At 39.5% G+C, this 24034-nt stretch overlaps 1 protein-coding gene across 3 annotated transcripts in view; it reads right to left on the bottom strand.

Moving 5' to 3' along the window:
• Nucleotides 1-24034, bottom strand: part of rttn (rotatin) — a 43452-nt gene that overhangs the window by 7358 nt on the left and 12060 nt on the right. For 2 of the 3 annotated variants that reach the window (XM_061805511.1, XM_061805510.1), the window contains exons 13-42: nt 23901-24013; nt 23692-23818; nt 23344-23469; nt 21518-21634; nt 20818-20957; nt 20071-20242; nt 18911-19010; nt 17714-17799; nt 17141-17258; nt 15904-16000; nt 15758-15823; nt 15482-15670; nt 14752-14994; nt 13613-13766; nt 12240-12400; nt 11902-12121; nt 10603-10731; nt 9950-10060; nt 9370-9528; nt 8593-8670; nt 6494-6695; nt 4746-4843; nt 4578-4665; nt 3843-4044; nt 3640-3730; nt 3296-3446; nt 3034-3171; nt 2134-2336; nt 1933-2038; nt 1080-1177 (exon numbers count right to left, since the gene is read on the bottom strand). In XM_061805511.1, the coding sequence (XP_061661495.1) occupies nt 1080-1177; nt 1933-2038; nt 2134-2336; nt 3034-3171; nt 3296-3446; nt 3640-3730; nt 3843-4044; nt 4578-4665; nt 4746-4843; nt 6494-6695; nt 8593-8670; nt 9370-9528; nt 9950-10060; nt 10603-10731; nt 11902-12121; nt 12240-12400; nt 13613-13766; nt 14752-14994; nt 15482-15670; nt 15758-15823; nt 15904-16000; nt 17141-17258; nt 17714-17799; nt 18911-19010; nt 20071-20242; nt 20818-20957; nt 21518-21634; nt 23344-23469; nt 23692-23818; nt 23901-24013 (4083 nt within the window). The remainder of the gene's footprint in view (nt 1-1079; nt 1178-1932; nt 2039-2133; nt 2337-3033; nt 3172-3295; nt 3447-3639; nt 3731-3842; nt 4045-4577; nt 4666-4745; nt 4844-6493; nt 6696-8592; nt 8671-9369; nt 9529-9949; nt 10061-10602; nt 10732-11901; nt 12122-12239; nt 12401-13612; nt 13767-14751; nt 14995-15481; nt 15671-15757; nt 15824-15903; nt 16001-17140; nt 17259-17713; nt 17800-18910; nt 19011-20070; nt 20243-20817; nt 20958-21517; nt 21635-23343; nt 23470-23691; nt 23819-23900; nt 24014-24034) is intronic. The other variant, XM_061805512.1, reaches the window with a different exon arrangement.

The raw sequence follows: 24034 nt of genomic DNA, 5'->3' as shown, positions 1-24034 counted from the left end.
ACTTTAGGAGAGTGATGCAATTCTTCCCAGGAATAAAGTGAAGGCGAAATAATGATGATAAATCAATCTATTACACTTGTCCATCAATATCCTGCACAGTGGACCACCATGGCTTATTCGTGGTTCCGTATTAGTAATAACATTTATTCATTGCATCCAGCGCCTTCCAAAGACTGGAAGGCGCTGGATACAAAAAGCAGAAGGCGCATTCTGTATCATGTTTAGTCCTCAGGAAGCATAACCTGGACAAAATGTTGCGGCTTTCCTTCTACAGCTCATCATTGGAGATCCTGCTGACATATTGTGTCTCCGTTTGGTACAGGGGCTGCACTGAGGCAGACAGAGCAAGGCTTCAGAGGACAATGAAAACAGCATAGAAGATCGTTGACTGCCCTCTTCCATCTATGGCAGACATTTACTCCTCTTGGTGCCTCAGAGACGCTATACATCCCAGTTATCAACTGTTTGACCTCCTGCCATCTGGAAGACGGTAAAGATGCGCAAAAGCAAGGACCAATAGGCTAACAAACAATTTTTTTTCCAGACCATTACCATGCTCAACTCTCATCTTTGCAAAGGCACATTGATTTCAATATTCAATGCTTTTTATGCACTCTGTTTTACACGTATTCTTTTTTGCATTTATTTTTTATTCTTATTTTTATATTGATTTTATGTCTGCACCGACTCAGAAGTGGCTCTCCAATTTCGTTGTAGTGTCATTCATTCAGTCATCGATTTAACTGCTTTATAGCTGCTATACAATCACTTCAAAATGGCAGATGTGGTTTGTAAAGGGGTTCTAGAGTTTTCAAGAGAAAATTTAACATCGTTGTCCTCTGACCATAAAAGAGGTACTGAAACTGTGACCTGTTTTAATAAGAGGTTCAAGCTACATTAATGGGACTACAAGGTATTTTGCAAATTGTGAAAAATTCCTACTTTCCTACTATTTTAAAAAAGTTCAAATGTTCTGTAGGCATATAAATTGAAGCTGAGAGCATCTGGAAACATCAACACTCGTTAGAGAGCAATAAATAACTAACACAATGGCCATATTCTATTTTTTTCCCCCTCACCTTTTTGCGATAGGAAGGCTTGCCGCTTTGGATTGACTCGAGGCTGAGCTGCGAGTGAATCTGCTTCATCTGATCCACACAGCAGTCAATTAAGCCGGCTGTAGCAAGCAGAAGCACACGCAAAAACCCACACACCCACGTACAGGCACGTACACGTGCAAGCACACAAAATGACAAACATGATGTAAATAAAGAATACAGACAAGTTTCACGTATCACTGATAAAATAGAAGGGTTTTGTAAAAATCTGAACAATATGCAGTACTACCACAAATCAGTCTGCAATTTTTTTTCCCAAGCATAAACGTGACCTATAATGTCAAAATTTCATAGTGAAAAACAAAACGGAATTTTTTAAGGTTGTACAAATATCCTGGTATTTGGAACAGTTCACAGCTCCTTCCACTACATAAGTCCACGTATATTATTTTTGTCATATGCAGTGTCGACTTTCCCGGAAACATCTTTGTGATTATGCCCAAAATGTTCTAATTTTGTCTTGCTTTACGTTCCGTGTTTTACAAAATTTAGACGGGCTTTGACTTTTTTTTTCATTAAAAAAAAGCCTTTCGTCTTACGACTCTTGCCAACATCCGAGACATAAAGGAGGAATATGGACCAAAAATATATGAGACTTTTGCATAATGTTGCTATCGGTTTCTTCCCCACCTCTCTGACGAATTCTTTTCTTGTATTTCATTACATCGTTCACATTATAGTTCATATTGGGTGTCGGGGTGTAAAATGACTCTTCTTGCACTATTTTGTTTGTCACAAAAAAAATGCATATAGGATGGGTGTGTAGACTTTTTATTCCCACTATTTCAGATTGCAAAATAAAAAGGCATGTTACCTTTCGCAGCATGGTCCTGTGCAGCTGTGCTGCAGGCCAGGAGAGCCATCAAAGCTCTGGCTGTTGAATTTTTAAGTGGATCCTGAAGAGTCCTCCTTTCAAAACTCTAAAATAAAAAAAATAAAAAAGAACCCACCAAAGATGTTTGTGTATTTTTTAACCTTGACCACAGCTATATACTTTGTACATCCTGCTCCTCACTTGCAGCAAAAGATCGCAAAGCTGGCTGGCTGATGGACCGCCCAGCACATCGGCTAAAGTGGCAACGCGGTCTGGGTTTAAAGTCGTGACGACTTCCTCGCGCCTTTTTGTCTCTTCTGCAAAAATGGTCGAAAGGAACTGCAAAGCTGCTTTCTGCAGATGAGGGTCCACAAACTTCTCAAGTACACACAATGAAAGAGTTTCTGCACACAAGAGAACAGGGAGGGACAAAGCCATAAGCACTGAATGAATAAAAAGTAGACAAATAATAAATCCAGCGATGAAATATCTTCATCCAATATTTATTCATTAGATGGTATTGCACACTGATGGATCATTTCATCCACACCAAACTGCCATAAACAAACCCTGCCATGAATGCACAAAAAAGGCTCAATGTTCATCTCTCTTACTGGATTCATTAAAAGTCCCTCCTGTGCCATCTATCAGTGGGAGCTAAGAGAAGAAGAAGGTGGTTTAAAGATGTGAATAGTAAGGTAAGACAAGAAGGCACATTTGTGATGCAAAAGTGAGGGAAAATATTGTACTGGGATCTGTGAGAGGAATGTGTCTTGAGACTAAGTGTATTGGAAGCAGCTCCACCTGCATTCTTGTTACAAGATCTGTCCAAAACGACACAAAATGTCTTTCAATAAGTACTTTATTCTAATTTTGAGCTTTGTTTTATTTTATTTGCCTCCCACAGAGACATTTCAATCAAATATAATGATAAGTCATTTTTAAAACGGATAAAACAAACCCCAGAACTGTGAGGCTAACGACTTGGCAATCGCTCGATTGGGGAATGACCGTCCCCTTCAAGAGGGACAAAATGGCCTATGATTACTGATCATTCAAATCAACTACATTTAACACATCCATATAAGTATATAACAGTACCTGTGAACATCTGCCAGCGTCTCCCCAGTGCAGCAGAAACAGATGGGTAGACCATAAAACTGTCCCTCTTCACCAGAGTAGCCATGAGTGTAAACACATCTGACCAGCATGCAAGGACGGTGTCCCGCGTACTTTGATCTGCAGTTGAAACATGACATCATGGATAATAAAAACAGATGAATACTTAATAGAAGGCGAAGTGATGAATAGTCGACATGGGCATAAGTAGCAATACAGTTTATAATGATTATAAGGACTACACCTAATCCGACGGTGTTCAGGGTGAGCGCCGCCACTAGGGTGGACAACAACTGTTTCAGGAAGTCCAACTGTCTAATCAGCTCTTGGCTCAGCGAGACGCAGGACTGCAGCAACTTGGAAAAGCCGGACAGGAAGTGAAGAAGCATGATGAGCTGAATGTACAAGAAGGAAAAAAAGACAAAAAAATTCCAAAGTTCAGTCCTGTAAGTGCGGGTGTCCTCAGACAACCTGCTGTCAATCTGTTTTATGAAAAGGCACTTCTGAATTTATTTGATGTCAAGCAAAAAACCTCATCAGTACATTTTTTTGTTTACTCTTGAGCTAAAAACTTCTCTTAATTGTCACCTGACTCTTGATGTCTTCGCCCTCTCCAGGAAGGATGTTTGGTGCCTTCAGTTCACTGAAGCATTTTTCAATTGGCCCAATATCTACTAAACTAAGGAAACATAAAATATATGTATTAAAAATATATTCAAGCAGAAAAATCTTTATTTTCTTAATAATTTAGCAAACTATTACTGGAGTGAATTTATCATGTGGCCTCTTACCCTGCCAACACTTGCAAGAGCTGATTCTGTTGAATGGCCGTCAGGGTAAAATCTGGCAAGATGGCCAGCAAGTTCATCAGCAGGCCACAATGGGCCACAAAAAGGTCAGGAGTAACCATGATGACAGGCTGCGTGGACAAGGCCTGGCCTGGTTGGTGGTCTTGGGAAACAACTGAGTCGCTGGTGTCAATGTCGCTTTGACCTAAGAGAGATGTACATTATGTCCACTAAAAACTTATATGTAATACCTTTGTGTTTTATGTCTAGCGTACACTTATAATGCATCTGATTTACCCTAAATAAATTTTAGATGTTCTTGTAGGCGTTTCCCAATATATTTTTTTTCTAGCAGAGGCCTGAAAATTTTGTGCTAACTACTTCAGTGTTGATGTTTAGCATTCCTCCCACTTTGTCTAAGTATGGTGTTCTTTTGCTGGCAGGGAGTGTTGATGTCTGTGCCACATACTTTATGAGTAGTATGCCCAAAAAGTAAACCTTGGTTCCATTGGCTCATAATTATTTCAATTGTTTATTTTTACTTTCCTTGTCAAAATGATCAGTAAAAAAAGGCAATTTGACTGCACATTACAGAGCACATAACCAGTACTTTTTTATCTATACTTTTTCTTATGCGTATTGTCGTGTAACCACTTTGCCAACTAAACTTTAAATGTTACAAATTCGGACAGTATATCAGACTTTTTAAGATTTTCAACAATGCACAATCGATGGTACCTTGTGCCGTTAACCTGTTAACAGGAGCATCTCCTGTGAAGCTCATGGGGGTCACAGCCCTGGAGGTCTCAGACCCTGAATGTCTTAACTGCAACAAACGACATGGATTCAAATTAAAATATGAATTTGTGCGTCAGTGGGCGCACGACTGCCAAAGAGCAATCTAACCGTGGTGCATGACGTAGACAAGGAGCTAGGAGGTCTGCTGGAATCTCCAGCTGCTGCTGCTGTAGCACTTCTCCAAAACTGCAGGGAATTATCTGAAACTGAAGAGTGCACATTGGGCAAGATTCATCCACCCATTGGAAAGTCAAATTCTAGCTTTTTTTTCATGTATTTGGAACCACATTTTAATTATTTGTAGGACCTTAATGCTTTGAAAATGTATGTACTTTATTTAAATAAAGTATAAAGTAATATGCATGCTTCATTTTGGCATAATTGACAAGTAAATAATTCATTACAGGGAGTAGGAGTGATGTTTCTCCTTGTGGAACAGAACTGGGGAAGTTTAATACTACCATCTTCTTTGCACATTGAAGAAGCATCAGTAAAAAAAAGACAGCATGAGAATTTTCACGAGACCACAGAGGCGATGATACAAACCTCTGACTCCCTCAGACAACCAACGCTGTCGAGACATTCGCAAAGAGTGACAAACTCCCATCGGATGACAAAAAGCCAGTGATGAGTAGTGTCAGGTTTTTGATTAAGTACCTTATGCCTCCCTACATTATTCTTAGTCGTCACTACATTGTGGATAAAACTACCGTATACCCCAAACCCCTAAAGAAGTTCCCATGTATTGGTGCACGTGAGAAGAAAGAAAATCCTGTTCCTACCATATACTGAGTGAAAAAAATAACTGAAGTGAACTTGAAATGTGAGTATTTGGCAATTTAAAAATACAATTTGTAATTATTAGATTTATGGTGTTATTTTTCAGGGTCTTCTAATTGCTTTCATTCATTATCTTCAATTGTACAATATGCTTGTTTAAAGTTAAACAGTGGTTATTTTGCACTTAATAAATGTGTATTTTTTTCGTTTTATTATATTTCGTTGAGGTTATTTTTCAGGATGCTCTCCTTTATTTGTAAGTTATCTTATTCAACTCTAGTATAGTCTAACGTTTTACATTCAACTTGATGTAACCTATAGTTTAATTTACTCATCTCGTGTTGCTGACTATTGTTCTCTGAGTAATATCTCTTGATTAAAGCTTTTTCTAAAAGCCTATTCGGCTTTGATACCAACATCATATTGGAAATGTAAAGGTTGTATTAATAATATCTAATTTTAAAGATAATAATTTAAGAAGAATAATAATATTTGGTTTTCAGAGTTGATATCACCTTCTCCAAACTTTTGAATGCACAGCTCTGCCTGCTCAGGTGTTCAGTCTTTTTTGCACAACTTGCTGTTTTTCAAGAGGAGCCCAATGGTGAAATAAACAGATGTTTGATCCAATTATTGAGCAATACATTTGTGGGTTCAATTACGACTGGAACTCCAATATGGTGTTCATTTTGACATCACAAGAACAAGAGGCCCCCAAACATGTGATGAACAGAACCTGTTGTGAATTTTTGTTTGTAAAAACATTTACTAGGTGGTCATGTTTATTCAAAAATGTAGAGAAATTCAAATAATGTTCACCTGTTACAGCGCATTTCAGGTTCCTCCTGAAATTTCATTTAAGGGTCAGATAATGTTTTTCAGTCGTGGGTGAAGTATCCAAAACATATATTTCAAGCATCACGCATAATGACTAGTTTAAAGTCTGACTTCGCCTGGTTTGGACTTCAAAAACCATGACTGACAAAAAATACTGATGCACTTTTTTTTAACAATATAAGGACGAACTATAAAATGTATATATGAGGGATGTCGGTACAGTCAGGAGTAAAACCTACCAACTGAAGCACTGTCTTGAGGTCCAAGTCGACTGGGAGCCCCCAAAAGAGGTTTTTGAAGATAAAAAGTGTACCTGCCTCTGTAACAGGCAGAGGCGGACAGAGCAATGTGCTGGAAATACTGAAAGTGGTAAAGCAGAGCCTGGAGCGCAGGAAGACCAACTAAAGACACACCAGACACCTCGTTGTGGACACAAGGTTGCTAGCAGAGAAACAAACAGAAAGATAGCACAACAAGTGTTGTTTTATTTTTAAATAATGTCTAATTTATCACAACTCCGTCCCACACACACACACACACACACACACACACACCACACACACACACACCACACACACACACAATTGAATCATTTTAGCTTGAAAAAAAATCATGAAAACTCCTAAGTACACAACAATGAAAACACATCAAATTGTTAAAACAACAGCACGTTCAATAAAAGTCACAAAATATACTAACACCAAAAGTCTCGGTAACCTGCTTTCAATCTGATACAAATTTAAGTAACATTCCGTTCTCCACACTCTGTAGCTATAACAGGTGAGATAGATTCTTCTGGGAAGGCTTTCTACAAAGGTTTAGAAGTGTGGTCCAGGGAATTTTTGACCACTCTTCCAAAAGTGTATTAGTGAGGTCACAAAGTGATGTTACACAAGAAGGCTGAGCTCTAATTCTGCACTCTAATTCATCCAAAAGGTGTTCTCCTGGTGTGAGCTCACGGTTCTGTGCAGGCCAGTCAGCTATCCAGACCAAAGTCTCATGCATGTTTTTATGAACCTTGCTCATGTTGGAACAGACCTTGCTTTGTGTATTGGGCACAATCATGTTGGAACAGAAAGGGGCCATCCCTAAACTGTTCCCACAGAGTTAGGGGCAATGAGTTGTTCAAAAGCTCTTGGTATGCTGAATCCCTCAGAATTCCTTTCAGTGGAAATCGGGAGCCAGCATTATGGACAATTATATGGTCCCAAATTTTTGGGAACAGTTCATTTTTCTAACATGGGTCTTTACCAGTGTACAAAGCAAGCTCCATAAAGACATGGATGAGAAAGTTTGGTGTGGAAGAAAAACACTGGCCTGAATGGAGTACTGACATCAATAGGATAGAACAACTTTGAGATGAATTAGAGCAGAGACCGAGTGGCAGGACCTCTTGTCCTACATGACTCTGTGACGTGACTAATACGCTTCTGGAAGATTGGTCAGACAATGCCTACACATGCTCCTAAACGTTTTGCAAAGCCTTTTCAGAAGAATCAGAGCTGTTATAGTGGTAATGGGTCGACCAACATTATAGCAAACGCTATTGATTAAAAAGGGAATGTAACTTAAGAGCACATGTGAAGGAATACTTTTGGCAATATAGTGTACTGTGTATATCTAAATAAAATGTGTTTATATTCAGAAGAAAAAATATCAATCCATCTATGCAAACTCCACGCGGAAACCGGAGCCAGACCCAAAATTAGAACCACGAACCTCAGAACTGTGAGGAAGGTGTAATAAACACTCGCTCACCACACTGCCCTGACTTGTGTTCTTAATGTTTTCATATTTGCAACTTACAAATAACAGTGACCTTTTAATGTTTATTGTAAAAATGCATCCTGAATGAGGGAATTGTTATCAAAATGTAATGCAAATAGTGATCTACTGTAAAATATCAAACGTGGATGAAAGTGCTTTAAAAACAACAGAGCACACCACAAGTAGGAGGCAGCATTTCTAATGTGTTGAATCTAATGTTCTTTGACCTTTGTTTTTGTGCAAGATAGAGCAGATAGTTGCCATGATTTATTCATTTATTTGTTTCCTTGGATAAAGAGAAATATCAAATAAGATGCTATTGATGTTCCAAGAGAAATTCTAACTTTAGTGGGAGTTCAGGGAAGCCTGAGAACCTAGTAGTGCTCCAATTCATGTAACTCCCCCTGCTCTGAGCCCTGTGGGGCTCAACAAGAGAAAAAATGGGAGTTGGGAATAAAAGGTTTGAAGGAACAAAGAGGAGATGGTTAAAAAAAAAAAAAAAGCAGAGACAGAAAAACAGAAAACAGCTCATGGTCCACAAAAAGCTTTTTAACTAGCTGGCAGAGCTGACCTGCCAGTGGGAGTCCTCGGCCTCTTCTGTATTGGCAGGCATGGGCATCACCAGCAGGTTCTGCAGGATAAAGGCAGCCTGGACACACAGCACCAGAGAAAGGGGGGAAAATGAATGGGCACACGCAATTTAAGTTTGAAAGGATCGGCAACAGCGCCCTCTACCCGCCTGTAGTTGCTAATACATGATTTGGTATACACACAATCGCGCACACACGCACACGCTGTATTGCTAAGTTCTAAGGTCATAAACTTGTATCAATTGGTTGACAAATGAGATAATGGATTGAAAAGCATCAGATTTTCCTGATGAATGGGAATTGCTGCGCTAAATTATCCAGTATTTACAATATTTCTGTGAATATTTCTCATCTTGTTTTAATACACAACAGCAGCAAAGTTTAACAAGTCAAACTCAGTCAAAGAATGAAATGTGTAGTTCTTTCTAATGAGGTATTATTTTTCAGAAATGGAACAGTCCGTCATTGGTTCCAAAATACCGTGCAAGAACATTAAAGGCAAGCAACTATGTGGAAGTGAGTTAAGGGTTTCCATTTAGGTATGAATGCTTTGCTATCATTGTGTAGAATCTAAAGGCAATTATAAGACCTTTTTAAAGAAGGTGCCAGTTACTTGTGTTTTTTTGCTATTCGCAGCAGGACTTGGCCACTATACCCCGCAAATAGGGGAGGTTACCTGTATTTAGTTACTTTGATGAGGGTTTTTGACTATGTTTAGTCTTGTAAATGTAAGCTGATGTAGTGAGTCATTTAGCTACCTCTCTCCGGACCATGCTGCTCTCGTGCTGATCAAGTAGAATGTTGAGCAATGTTCCCCACAGGCCTCCGCTGATGTTCTGGCAGCTGGCACACAGGGCCTGGCACCCGCTCTCAACCGACGACAGAGCGGCACCTAAACCCAAACTGGCAAATCTAACCTGTTGGAGAATTGAGATGGATGACGACAGAAAATTAATTAGAAGGAACCACATACATGACTGAACAAAAAAAAAACATCCATCCATTTTCTATTCTGCTTGTCCTCATTAGGATTAACAGGGGAGAGGCTGCCAATCGCGGAGCATCTGACAGAATCAGAATTTATGTGACTTGCTGTCATATACTTCTCCTTCTTTCAAGTCTAACTTCTTGTGATGCTCTTTGGGGGTTTCAGTTCATCCCCAAAAGCCAAGACTCTACAAATGATCATTTTGTGATAGAGAAAGTTGATATGAGATGAAGAAGAGCTGCGGAGAGATGGTGAATAAGCTGAATACTAAAGACCCCGGTTGCCTATATATCACCATAAAACGCTTCAAAGGTTATTTGATTCAAGTAAGAGACTTGAGACACCTGTACCTCTTGATCCCTGTCCACCCAGAGTGGGATAAGCCAGGCCAAACCCAGCTGAGAAGTGTTTGATTCCTCAGCGGTGTTCTCGTTCCCCAAAGACCACATGGAAATGATGTCCTACTCCAGACATATGGAAAACATTGGGTTCCATTAAGTCAATGTTTTAATAATGTGCAGCCTTCCATTCGCCGAATATCAATAACACAAATCTCAAGGTCGAATTCAAGCACTTTAAGAGAAGTTTTAAAAGTTTTTTTCACATACATACAATATTTATATACAATACCCTCCAAAAGTTGTTGCATTTGTTTTTCTAGCAATACTAGAATAACTTTGGAGCTGAACATACATGTTTATGTACCTCAGTGTTTCACATTTATAGGCATATAGCATATATTTTACATCTTACGAAAAATGTCACAAAGTGAATAAACGTGTCAATTATGTACCTTCCTCTTTCTAGTGGAAGACCATTTAATTGCTTTGTCTGTCAACATACATCACTGGCAATGATAGAGGAAGAAAGCTATATTATTAGTTCTAAATAATTTTCCATTTACTCAACACATCAGTTTCTGAGAAGTGACTTTAGGCGCATATACAAGCGAACACAGAGATAAGCACACACACACATGCATGCGTGCACAATCACTGCTCACCTTTTCCTTACTTTCGGCCATCATCTCATGAGACAAGTGAAGCAGGCAGATGACAGCATTCTTGGTAACGCCTTTCCCCATAAATGACATGGAGTTGCCCCCCCACTTCACATAAAATGAGGAGATAACCTGTGCAGAAGAGAGCGGTCCTAAAAGTTAGTTCCACTGCGACCCTGCATGGTACAAGGTGGAGATGGCATGTGCTGTTTGACACTTCAACACCAATACAAAAAATACCAGAAAGGACACTTTCCCTAGTTGGATGTTACCATATGCTCATTACTAATCCAAAAGGCAGGCACTAATACAGCCGAGACTAATTATGATGTTTTGATGTGCCATTAGAATGTGGGACTACACTGAAGAACAGATGAAAAGTGAATAGCTCAGACAGTCTGCAGAGCTTTAGGGCCCTTCAGAGCCAAGGGAAACATGCACCAAGGTGTGTGTGCGACTACAGTGCAGGTGAGTTGGGTCTGTGATTGTTGTGCAAGAGTGACGTTCTCGCAGGAGGCCACCAAAAAGAGGAAAACAGCCTCCACTGTTTGTGCAATCTTAATTCATGTTCACAATCAATATTGTTGTATTAGTAAGGCAACCCACCCTGCAGGGGCTTTAATTCTGAAAGACAAAAGATTCGGACACATGGCTGCTGTGCAAGCTGGTCCGCTGTGCCACGTTACGCCACCATTTAAATGGGCTGCGGAAGAACTGAACAGATGGAGTGGACGGGCTTGATTAATCTTATCACTATCTCTGCATTGCGCCATATCTAATCTTTTTGATTTTAAGTCCCATACACAGTGTATCTTTTAACTTAGTTTTAATTAGTTCCACAGAAAGCACACTGCTTCTTTTGCAGCATTGTACATTCGGTTCTGTAATCTCTCTAATCTCTGATGAGAGGCTAAAATTAAAACGCTTGAAAATTAAAATGGCTTGCTTACCTAATGGCCACACAATGTAACAATACAGACGCATGCACAATTTAGACACTGAACGTCAAAGTCAAGCCACATTGGCTCATTGGCCACAATATGTGTTATAACAGCTTCACAAATTCAATATGTAATGGTAATGTACAGTAATAGTAGATTCTAATATTCTGGTCTCCTCACGGTGCTAAATAAGAAAAGCAAGGCACCTCACCATAATGTTGGAGTGGAGTTTTAGATAATACACAAATTATACTACATAGTGAATCAATCTATCTGTAACAGCCTCAATGAATGTTATCATATTTAATATATCATTAGACCTTGACTTTGTACCAAATTAATTGTCTGGTGAGACACAAACCTCTAGCAGGCCACTGAGATACTTGGCGCAGAGGGAGGTGGGCGAAAGGTCAAGGCAGTGCAAGCTCCAGCCAGACTGGGCAGTCAGGCTGACGATGCCCTGCAGAGTCCTCTCCAGGCTGGGGAGGCCGTAGAAGTGCGGCGCATCAGACACCCGGAGGCTCTGAAGGAAGCGGAGTGCCAGCTGGCCCTTGAAAGGGCCGGCTAGTGCCAAACATAGCCTGGAAAGATAGTCAAGAGAGACAAACCAAAAAGGACAGCCATTAAGAGCTAGAAATGGAGGGTGTAATCAGAAAGATCATTCTTACTGCCTTATCCTGGTTGATGACACCATCTTACCTGTCTGAAGTATGTGTCAAGTGACAAAGCAAGATTTTAAAAAGGCTAGTGAGCTCTCGCTGTAATTTCTGGCGAACATGGTTCTTCACTTCCTGTGACTCGTCTGGGTGTTGGCCGGGGTTTGCAGTCTCCACACCAGGGAGCAAATTAAAGACAGCGTCCTAAGGAGGGATAAGCAAATAAGTGGAATTAGATTCATGTCCACCAGAAATCACGCTCCACGAGCATGCTATGCATTTTGATCTGCTAATGGTACCACACTGAACAAGGCACACAGCCAATGAGCGCGCTACAGTACATAAAGTCTGCATCAGAACCAAATCCATTGAGATTGAAGCCACATTATTCACAAAGGATTGGGAAGGATCCCCATCGCAAATAGCAAACAGCTGCCTATGAATCTTACAAGACACTCACATACACACGTATTTTCAAGAATTGTCTAAGAATGGAAGTATAGGAGAAAAAGAGAAAATATCAGCCTCTTCCAATTTATTACCATTCGTTCTCTGCGTATAGCCTCAAGTCATGTTCTGGTCGACACATTGAAAGCTTCCCACCTGAACTATCAACAGAGGCGTACACTTCAGCTACACTCCTGTTACAGGGTCACTCAGAGTTCACTACCGTGAGAGCTATTTTTAACTTTCACTTTCGTTTTTGGGGACGTTCGCTCATGGAGATTGCATAAAAATGTTTCAAGTTTTTTGCTAAATAAAAGTGGACAGTCAAAAATTTCATTTTTGTTGTTTAGGAATATGAAGTACACTTTGAATCTTACAGTATTGTAATATACAGCATGTGGCGTAGCTGACGTATTGAAAAAAATTTTTGTAGCCCTTCAGGATTTGTATTTGAATGTGACGTCTGTAATGGCTACCATCTTGAATACCACACTGTCATATGTCACGAATGGATGTGCAGAAAGCCTCAGATGCGGTTGTGTGATTACACAAAAGTGAGGGCGTTGTGTCTCGCCATAACCAGGCATTCAATTGGAGTATAGCCAAGAGAGAGATGGGGCCTCCTGCTTCGAAATGTGTGCACTCATGCATCCTCATACATACATCAATGAAAAGCTGATTAAATTCTGAAATCAACTCTTTTACAAAAAATGGTTGCAGCAAATATTTTTCTCCAAGTAAAAAGTCCAAGAAGTAATCATTACTGCATGTCTGAGATGAAGCTGTGATGCAATTTTTTGGATGATTTTAGGAAGAGGAAAATTATTTAGTGTTGTTGTAAACCCTTGTTATTGTTACTTTGATTACAGGTACAGTACATCACAATCTATGTTGGAGAGAAGACTACCATAACAGAGATGCACATATTACTGCTTTGCTCAGCTTTTCTATAAAACACATGCTGCCTACCTCATTGAGAAGCAGCTCTAACATCCAGCGCAGGTCTTTGTCCTCCGGGTCTGACCAGTATGTGCACGCATGTTTGAAGTATGCGTTCAGAAATGCAATGACGTACGACAGCAGCCTCTCATCCTCCACAGAGGCTGGATGAACCTGGAGAAACCTGCAGGGAGCAAGAGCAAAGAGAGAGCTCACCACGAGAGAGCGCTGAGAAAGAACATGCCGTTTTATCGACAAGGAAACAACGCAAATACATCTATTTGTTGTTTCAGATTACAAACCATTAAAGCAGACACATTCGAAATAACTCATAGTTCTGCTTGAAAATATGTCAAAGTTAGAGGTTAATTAATCGCATCTGTTTCAATATCTTATTAACCGTGTCAGAAAACTATGCACTAATAGAGTAGAAGAAATTACCCATCTGAGCTATGAAGACATTTAATTTAGAGCAAGTGCCATCCCATGCTGTTCTGCTGAATTGCAGAAGCAGTCAAGATAATGGTGGCCATAAAAACCATGCCTTAATTAGCTTCATTCATTCAGCCAAATAAGACATACTGGAGACAAAATGGACAAAAGTGTTGTGAAACAGCTCAGTTCATCAACTAATCAGGGATTAGACAAACACCCTCAAACCTTTTCAAATGCCACACTAATTTCATGAAAAAACATGATGCAATGATGAACTTTTTTTTTAAACGAAAATTTGTGGGTTAAATATCGTTGGGTGAGAAGTATGTGGGTGACCTAGTTGTTTTCTGCCTTTAAGTCAGGGTTTGGGTTTCGAAAATCACCTCCAGCCCTCCTCTGTCGAATTTTCTTGTTGCGTGGGTTTTCTTCAGGTGCTTCGGCTTCCTCCAACACTTCAAAAACACGCAAGTTCTTTATTGAACACTCTAAATTCTCCATAGGGGTGAATTTTTTTTAATAATTCGTGCCTAGCGATTGACTGGCGACCAGTTCAGGATGTGCTGATGACAATGAGCACTATGAAAAAAGCATGGCTGTTTTAGGGATTTTTATAAGTTGTTTGAGACATTTTCTCCAATTCTAAAGGCCTAGGTTGGATGAGTCTAACATGGAAGAATTTGAAAGTTTTATAATAGAGAGATTGTGATTAACTTTGGAGGTTGCACTGTGTGTACCTGGTCACGGCAGCCTGCCAGGCGAGCGAGTGTAGGATTTCTCTACATCTGTAGGTGGCTGCGGAAGGGATGGACAGTCTCTCGATCATCAAATGGATGTTGAGCCTGGAGAGAGCCGCAATGACTGAACTGTGTCCCGCCGCTGAGACCACAGCCTGGACGCAGTCTTTCAGGGCAGTGGGAAGGTGCGTTATTCGCAATGACGCAATCTGAGCTTCAGAAAGCTTCAAGTCAACATGGAATCTGAGGGTTACACAAAATGCACACAAAAGGATGCGTAAACTGCAGAACACAGTGGTTTGTCTCTTCTGGGAGGTGCCAGACTTTAGGTTATAGGTGCAGCAGCTTGGGGAAAAAAAGGGGAAAAAAAACAATCACAGGAGGAGACAATTTCCCAGAAAGTAGGATCCAGAAAATAAATATGTTGATAAAGGAAAATATAAAAAGATGTGCGGATGACACAAAGCAACTTCAAGCATGATTCACAGCAATTAACTGGCTGTTGGAATCTAATCATGTATTCAAAAATTCTCCGGCATAGGACAGAACAGTAGCTCTCAATACACATTATTGGTGCTAAGGAATGCAGCAATAAAGCTGGTTTAAACTTTTAGAAGCATATTCATCTGTTTCCATTAAGCCCCATTAGAGTTAAATGATGACAAATGAAACACGAGATATCAAACCTTTGAAAATTACTACAATTTTTCACAGGGGGTTATTGTATTACTCATTGTTGTTGGTCGAGCCATTGCAATCCTCAAGCAGGTTGTCCACACCATTGTGCCATGCAACGTTCCAGGCCACCTGCAGGGCTTGACGAGCAGGGGCCAAGACCAGTAGATCAGAGATGGGTATCAGGGTACAACAGTATGGGCTGACAGCATGATGACTGACAGCTTGGAATGGCATGTTGTATCTGAACGGGTAAAAGAGACAGAAATGTTAAACAGAAACATTTATGGACAACCAAATAAAGACGGATTACTGCGGTTTCCAAGTTTACCTGCGCACTACTGACAGTGGAAGAGAGAATGTTGGGAGACTTCCATCATTTCGTGATTTGTCTGACCTAATATGCCAATATAAATTACTGTAAGATGAAATGCCAAAGTTCTGAATGGAGGCGGGCGATAGCAGATGTTAACTCACCATATTTCCATGCTGCTTATTTCATCAAAGAGCAGCAAACTCATTAGGACAGCAGCCTCGTTCCTGTTCTTATTGTTTGCCTTCATGATTAGGGATGCTATATAGAAGACAGAGCATGAAATCCAATTTAGTATGTACTATGTATGCACAATAAACAGATAGAGCTCAATAAATGAAGGAAATATCATGGAAAAGATGATTGCCGTCATCCCTGGATAATTCATCCCAAAGGAGCACCAAGTATTAACTGCATATGAATGAACACACTTTCCACAAGGCTAATTCCTACTTAATTTCTATACTAAATATCAGTTTTGATTGATTTAGATTTTTGTCTTTTTCAGATCGTAAATTTTGAGTATTTTAGCTGTAAACTATAATTACATTTGTAAAAAATATAAAATAAAATACAATTTTAAGTGTTAAATATTTCACCCAGTGCACAGTAGATCTTTATCATGTATTCCTAAATTCTCCGTTTTTAATTCAACTACAGTAATGATATAAATCCCTTTTCCACAATACGATATTATTTATTGAGATGTACCACTCTGTAATATACAAGTAGTTGAACTAAAGTGAACCGAAATTCAGGTTAGTTAGTTAGTTTTCAAATGAAAAGGAATTTTCAGCGCCATACAAACTATAATAAAAACTTGTTATGAAGCCAGCAAGATTGAAGAGAGGCTTTTTTGGTTCACATTAAGATTTCAAGTATTGGATGATAAAACAAAAAAACTATGACCTTTTTTTCCTACATCGAAAGAATCTCTATGGACATAGTGGCAGATGGATGAAAATCTATAGTTGGAAACCTCAGCTGAAGGCAATTACTCTAAAGATATTAGTTGAATCTTTGACAGATAAAGGACTACATTAAAAATATGCATAATTTAAAATAAGTAATTAGATTACATTTAAAGTAGCTGTATCCAATTGATACACAATTAGATACACATACACAATATAATGACATTATGAGAGAAACAAACTTGACAAAAAAAATTCAACTCAAAATAATAAGCAAAAGCTAATTGTAATTTTTTTTAAAAGTTTAAATTGGGAACTCTTTTTCCTAATTCAGAGTCCAGTGAGTACTAGGTATGCCATAATATGGTGAAAATGTATTAGTCTATGAACAGCTATGTTGTATTTCTGTATCCAAGTGTGCCTGTGAGCTACACGGTATACTGTACACAGTGTATTCTTAATGAAATGTCTATCTTAAATAATCCACCTCGGAGCAGAGTGATGAGTAGGAGGCTGCGCTGCGCCAAGCTAGTCCTCAGAGGTGGATCAGCATACACTAGTTTTCTCAGGATACACACACACGGCTCCAGCATGCAGTCCAAGCTCTGTGCAGAATGACAACGAAGAAATTACATTTGGTGTTTAATTGTCGGTGAAAAAAATACTAGTAGCCTCCCACACACTGTCCAAGTGAACTCTTTTAACTGGCACTCCAGTGACGCGATGGGACAAATAGCACCTGCAGACAGCTCATTCAGTGTCTACTTTAATGTAGTCAAACGCAGCATCTGATTCATGGGCTCCAGGGCTAAAAACACACCCGAACGGGGCCTGCCTGACATTGTTAATACAGGCCATTTCATCTTTCTATCATCCATGGCTCAGTGGATCTTTTCAACATCCACTGGCAACAAGTGAACTTACATGTGCGCATCAATGAGGTCATTCAGAGTTATTGTTATTGTTGACTGTGCACACACAGCAAGGATTGCTTCCATTTGTCTTAAATTACCATAGTGTTTGATAATTTACTGTTTAGCCAAAGCAGGTGTGATTTTACCTTGTTACCATTGACACTGTCAATAAGGAAAGAAATGGCTCTATCAGTTATTCCGAGATTCTTCAGAACTGGATGCATTGTTGTGTCTACAGAGAAAGAAGAGAATAAAAAATACAGGCTTATGCACAAACTTCAAAAAGAAAATTGTAGTGGAAACACTGCAATACCATCTCAATGTCTCATGTTTTTTAATTACATCATGCATCATGCAAACAATTTAAAACAAAACTCTGAAAAAGCCGTTTTATATCTAGTGTTCTGTTGGGTTTGAACATCTGGAACACAAATATTTTCTAAGACAATGAACATTAAACATGTTTTTTTTTTGTAATATGAATGAGAACAAATTCCCTCTGACAACGGAAAAGTGTGTTTTGATTTCTTTTTACTGAGGCATGCTTGACTTCTTTAGACAGTAAACTATTGTGGTTCACACTGACTCAGCAGTAGCTAACTAGTGCATTCTATTTGGCCGAAATTTTTGAAAATGTGGTTCATCAAGTCCACATAATGGACATAATATATAATGTAATGTAACATAACAAAATATAATAAATATAATAATAATAGTTGATTATTATTGTTTTATTATTAACTTGTTGGTGGTGGAAGTAAATCTGTAAATGTCAAAGTACTGTAAACGTTTTATTATTTGTTTTCAATATGTGATGCCATTTTATATTTTAGCACAACTGGCTATTGATTGCAAATTTAAAACTACTAATTAACAAATAGATGCATAATTTTCTACTTGAAACAAGTTCAAAATTTGATCCGGCCGACCTGCTTAGGTGATAAGTAATGTTCTGTGTCTATGTTCTGTGTCTTTCTTCATACAATAAAACCAACCATATGAATTCAATAAAATTGTGTCACAAAAGAGAAATCAGTTGTGTTGCAGTCAGATCACCTTGTAATTGACTGCAACAGCACTCTGCTGCACTGTTTGTAACTTCAACAGAGCGATGAGAGCAAGACAGAGTGTGTTGTGAAACCAATTTAGGAAGCAGAGAAGTAAAGTAAGCAGAGGCCAAGAAAGTAACCAGTCAGCAGTTTTTCTGGAAAAACAGTAATGCTTTGGTTTGACAGTACTCAGGTATATTGTTGGAAACGCCGATGTCAACTAAAAGGTGATCCTTAAAGAGTTTAGAAAAATTACAGAAGAGAAGCGTAAGGAGTTTTTTAGAGAAAGCTCACCCTGCAGAACCACAGACAGCTGCTCGGCAGCAGATCTTCTCAGAGCCAAGTCAATAGTGTCCGAGGACAACATGCAAAAGAGCTTCTCCACCGCCTCCACCTAATTAACATCAAACATAAACACACAACAACACAACTTTCGATGGAGCCCATAAGGACTGGCACGAGAAATACTTCTTAATCAATCATGAAGAAAATTAACATTAAAGTCATCCAATCAGTATCTTTCTGTTTCTTTTTTGGTATATTTTTCCAAAACATTGTGGGCACTGCAAAAATTGTTTTTGATACTATCTGTTATATCCAATGGAGTCAGAGGTTCAAAGCTAAGGTTCACTATAAAAAAAAAGGTTCACTTTTGCATGGGAAAATGGCAAATGACACCGTGTTAAGGAATACTGAAAATAGATATATTCGATATTTATATTATAATTTTTCATCCATCAATCAAAATTCAGTACCGCTTATCGTCATTACAGTGTCGCGGGCATGCTGGAGCCTATTCCAGCTATTTTTGGGCAAGTGGCGGCATACACTCTGAACTGCTAACAAGTCCTCCACTGTGCCACACACTTTTCATTTTATTTAAAGAAAATGTTGCACATCCAAAACTTTTCAGATCACTTCTGTAGGCCACTGTGGCACCCACTTTTCATTTCATTTGAAGAAAATGTACAACGTCACTTACTCAAATAATTGGGTTAGGGTTTAGGGTGAGGGTTAGGGTTAGGACTTGTTGAATAACTCCATGAGATCAGGACACCAAACAATTGATCAACAGTAATTGGTGAGGCTTCAAATGGGATGTTCTTCGAGGGAATTGGTTACTAAGTTTCACTTGAGTTCAGAGTGACAGTACCACCAGCAGATACCAAATAGAGAGACCAAGATCTGAGTCATAGAAAAGTATAGAAGTGGACATACTTAGGGGAAAAAACGTACAATCATGTTAATTTTCCCATACAGCTCACTGTTAAAAAAAAAAAAAAAAGTTGCTTGTACAGAAAGTAGTGAAACACATAAGAGTTGAACATGTGAATTTAAACGGTTAGAGGTGAAAGTTCACCTGTGAGGTTTATAGATCATTTTAAACTCATTCAGAAATTCCACCCAAAAGCCAACTATCCCCAACTTTTGCTAAGTATTGTGTGTCATTATACCTTCAAAACAGACTTGCTTTTGGTGTCAAGAGTGACGTCCACAAGATGTCTGATGCAATAGAGATTGGGAAGCGAGGAGGTCACTGACTGGTGCAGCTGTGGTCTAGTTGTTTTAGCATCGTGTGCTCCAGTTAGGTGGGCCATAATGTGTTCAACTGCTGCTATTCTCACCCTATTTGCAATGAACAGAACACTTAATTGAAAACCCACCCAAGAAAATAATCATCTTCTCTCAGCATGACCACATAAATCAACTTTAGTCTTGTCAGGAAAGAAGCTGTTTTATCTTCATTATGGCAGTACACAAGCCAATTCAGAAGCAAAATACTCCTCACATAATCACTAACAAAAGCAGCAAGCAGAGCAGACAAATCTGTTATGTGTTCAAAATTCACCGGAGCTCATCGACTGGCCGGCTGTGAATTTCCATTTCCATCAATATTCATAGACTGGGACCGAGTAGCTGTTTTACACAGACCTCGCAAAGCATTTAGATGACTTGATGAGCTGATCGGCCGACAGCAACAGACTGTAATAATATGTCGATCACAAAAAGTCCCAAGAGCTCCTGTGGGTTGCTCACCAAAAAACAAGGCCAAGCCAAGGAACAGAAGATCCATGTCATTACCGTGCAAAAACACACGTACATTCTGGGCAGGAAAATGGCATGTACATGTGGGTACGCACACACACACACACACACACACACACACACACAGGGAGATGTCATTAGAAATGTTGACTCACGTGGGCTGTCTAGTGAAAAGAAGTCTGAGAGCTGCTTTTAACTTGGCTGTGCTTGGAAACGTGTCGTCTCTCGCCACCTCCGACATGTCACTCAGCAGCAAGACACAGTTTCCCAGTGACTCCTCAGTGCTGGCATAACCCTGCCTCACACACACACAACAGACACACATTTTCAAGCTGCTTTGGCAGACAATCAAGTGAACAATGGGGAATTCCTGATAAAAACACGAAAGTAAGTAAAATATGCATGACTTATATTACGGGTGGTTTTCATTTTGTCGCTTGTTGACAAGTTGGACGCAATTCTGAATGGCCCCCTTGAATTAAATCACACTAGACAGCCTAGTCAGTGTCATGCATATTTATGAGGGATTTTAGGCTTTTGGTTGCCTGAAATGGAACAATTAATAACAACACCCCATGCTGTGAATGCACCCACACAAGCACTCACACACAGACACATACACACAAACAAAAAAAATAGGACTATGTAAATGATAAAACATTGCTCTTTGGCAGCTCAATAATCAGCTTTTGTTGGTACACAATCACTACATTTGCACTTTTGATCAGTTACTTTGATAACAGGGGAACATTCGGCCCCCCACACCCCTCTCCCCATTAATAGATAATAAATCCTGAACATTGCAATGCTTTGTTTGGTATGCAGTATTTATAAAATATTCCAAGAGCACAACACCTGTAATACAGCGATGACCCGGGAAAGTGCTGCAATAAATCTGTCCCAGGTTGATGTTGTCATCATCAATCGTCCCTTGAGCAGGAACAGCAGGATATCCTTGGCAGCGACATTCACCTGTAGATCACAGGTTAAGTGGTGGATTGACATTTAGCACTGTGGATAAAGACAGCAGGTAATGCAAGTGACAAGAGTTTTAAATGTCTAACACTAGGTGATACTGGCAGTTTAACGGCCTTAATATTATGTTGGGGAGCTTTACAGGGCCCGTGATGCACATAACTGCTGCGCGGGCCTTTTGTTTAATTACTGTTACCCCTCACAACCACAACCTAAACTAACATCTCTAAAAATGGATGCCTGGTCAGAGTCATTTTCCATGAATGACCTTGCCTCAGGATCCTTAAAATGGCTAGAATTAACATTTTAAGGGACACAGTGGGGTGTTACAACAGATAATTAGACTTTCCCCAGAGTTGAGTAAAATTCAAGGTCGCCATTTAGCTAGTAAGCTCACAACTTCACTGTTAATGTTCACTCATATGGGTCTCTCAATAAAACACACTGAAATGTAAAGAAAGTTTAATGACAAATAATATATGCAGTACTAATCCTACACAGGCCACATACCCCTCAAACAGCATTTTTGCTCTTTTATAATAACTTTACAGGAAAAAGTTGAAAATTGTGCAGATTTAATTTGATGTCAGGTCTCTCTCCAATTTTATTCAGTTCTTGCTATGGAATAGTACAGTACAAAAATCCCAAAAAGTCTGATGAATATCTGTCAGAAATCATGACTGGCAGAGCTCACAACAGAAACATAAAATGATTTGAATTTTGCCCTCCAGCACCTCAGTCATCTTTTCTTGCTGTGTGTGCTTGCTTTGACATGATATGATGCCTACGATTCAAAATAAGATGAGTTGGAAATTGTGACTGCCAGAGCTCAGAAAAGGAATGTGCTGATGCGATTTTTGGCCAAAGTTTCCTTAGCCACAGTAATTGGGACATCATTCAGGATGAAAAGCATTTTTGATTTGATGTAAGTTAAAATGTTTTTTTTGTTTTATATCTGTGATCATTGAAGATCAGTCAAAATTATGACGAGCAGAGCTGAGAAAAGGAAGACATTGATATGACTTTTGCCTGCAGTGACCTCAGCTATCATATCGATATTGTTCAAAACGAACATTCTAGAATTGAAAATGTACAATTGTTTATGAAATGTTAGAGAAACCAGCTGAAAATCATGAATGGTCATACTCTGATTGTCCTAATTTGGGAGTGGTACAATGAAAGAGAGCAAGAGGCCCTGTAGCTCAGTGGTTAGAGCACTGGTTTGGTAAACCAGGGGTTGTGGGTTCGTATCCCACTGGGGCCTCCACTCCCTGAGAAGGGTTGCGTCAGGAAGGGCATCCGGCGTAAAACTTGTGCCAGACAAATATGTGCATTCATCTGAGATGACATGCTGTGGCGACCCAGAAAGGGACAAGCCGAAAGAAACACACACACACACAATGAAAGAGAGCAAGAGACAGATCTCAGCTACCACAGCAATCTTCATTTGAATACTTTCAAAATGAATATCATTCTTGCTTTAATTTCATACAATATCCATCAGATGAAAAGTGTGACTGTAGGACTCTGAAAGGGAATGTATCTAGTTTTGACCAGTAGGCTTCTTGCATAAATGTGCACTATGAAATGGTGAATCTTGAGGAAATAAGTCGACTGACTCCTTTGGGCCTTAAAAGGAGTTTCTACTGGCATGAACTGTATTACAATAGATTACATCCAAAAGACAGAGAGAAATGTTTGCACACCTTCTCCGCAGAATCCTGGAGGCCAAAGGCGGTTATTTCATACAGCACCTTGTGGTGTAGGAGGAAGTTGACTCCGCCGCAGATTCCCGACTCTTGTTTCGACACATTCTGGATGCCTAGGCATTCCTGTAGGTGGTGTATAAACACCTTACTGTTGCAAGTATAGTTTAAAAAAAAAAAAAAAATCACTAAAAACATGTGTTTATGTATCAGTGAAAGCCAGAGTTAACTTATGGTGCACAACAGTAACAGCAGTTGATCCATGAGTGCCCGCCCTCGGTTGTTGTTTTTGCCGTGAACTCTGATTTAAACACTGACTGCATGTCTGATAAGACACCGTGCTCTGACCTTGACCACAGTTAATGTGCACGTGTAGGTTTCTATCTTGACGGGCAGCAATGGATGTGACAGCAGCTTGAGGAGGATTTTCTGACTCTCCGTCTGGAGGACTGGACTAGGCTGATCAAACTTCCACCTGATCGCAAGGCACAACAGTTGAAAAGACGATTGATGTGATGAAGCATATGTGGTGATTAACGTCATCCGCTTCAACTCACAAGTAGGAGCAGAAATGAACACATTCCTTGATGACCGGTAAGTGTTCGTGAAATGGAAGCCCATCTATTGCCTGGTCTGCCAGCTCCAGTAGATCTGGCCAGTTCTTCTCTCCCTTAATGAAGAAATAATGTGT

The sequence above is a fragment of the Syngnathoides biaculeatus genome, chromosome 19, assembly GCF_019802595.1.
Source record: "Syngnathoides biaculeatus isolate LvHL_M chromosome 19, ASM1980259v1, whole genome shotgun sequence".
In the NCBI taxonomy this organism is placed as follows: Eukaryota; Metazoa; Chordata; class Actinopteri; order Syngnathiformes; family Syngnathidae; genus Syngnathoides; species Syngnathoides biaculeatus.
This window is presented reverse-complemented; position numbering and strand designations above follow the sequence as displayed.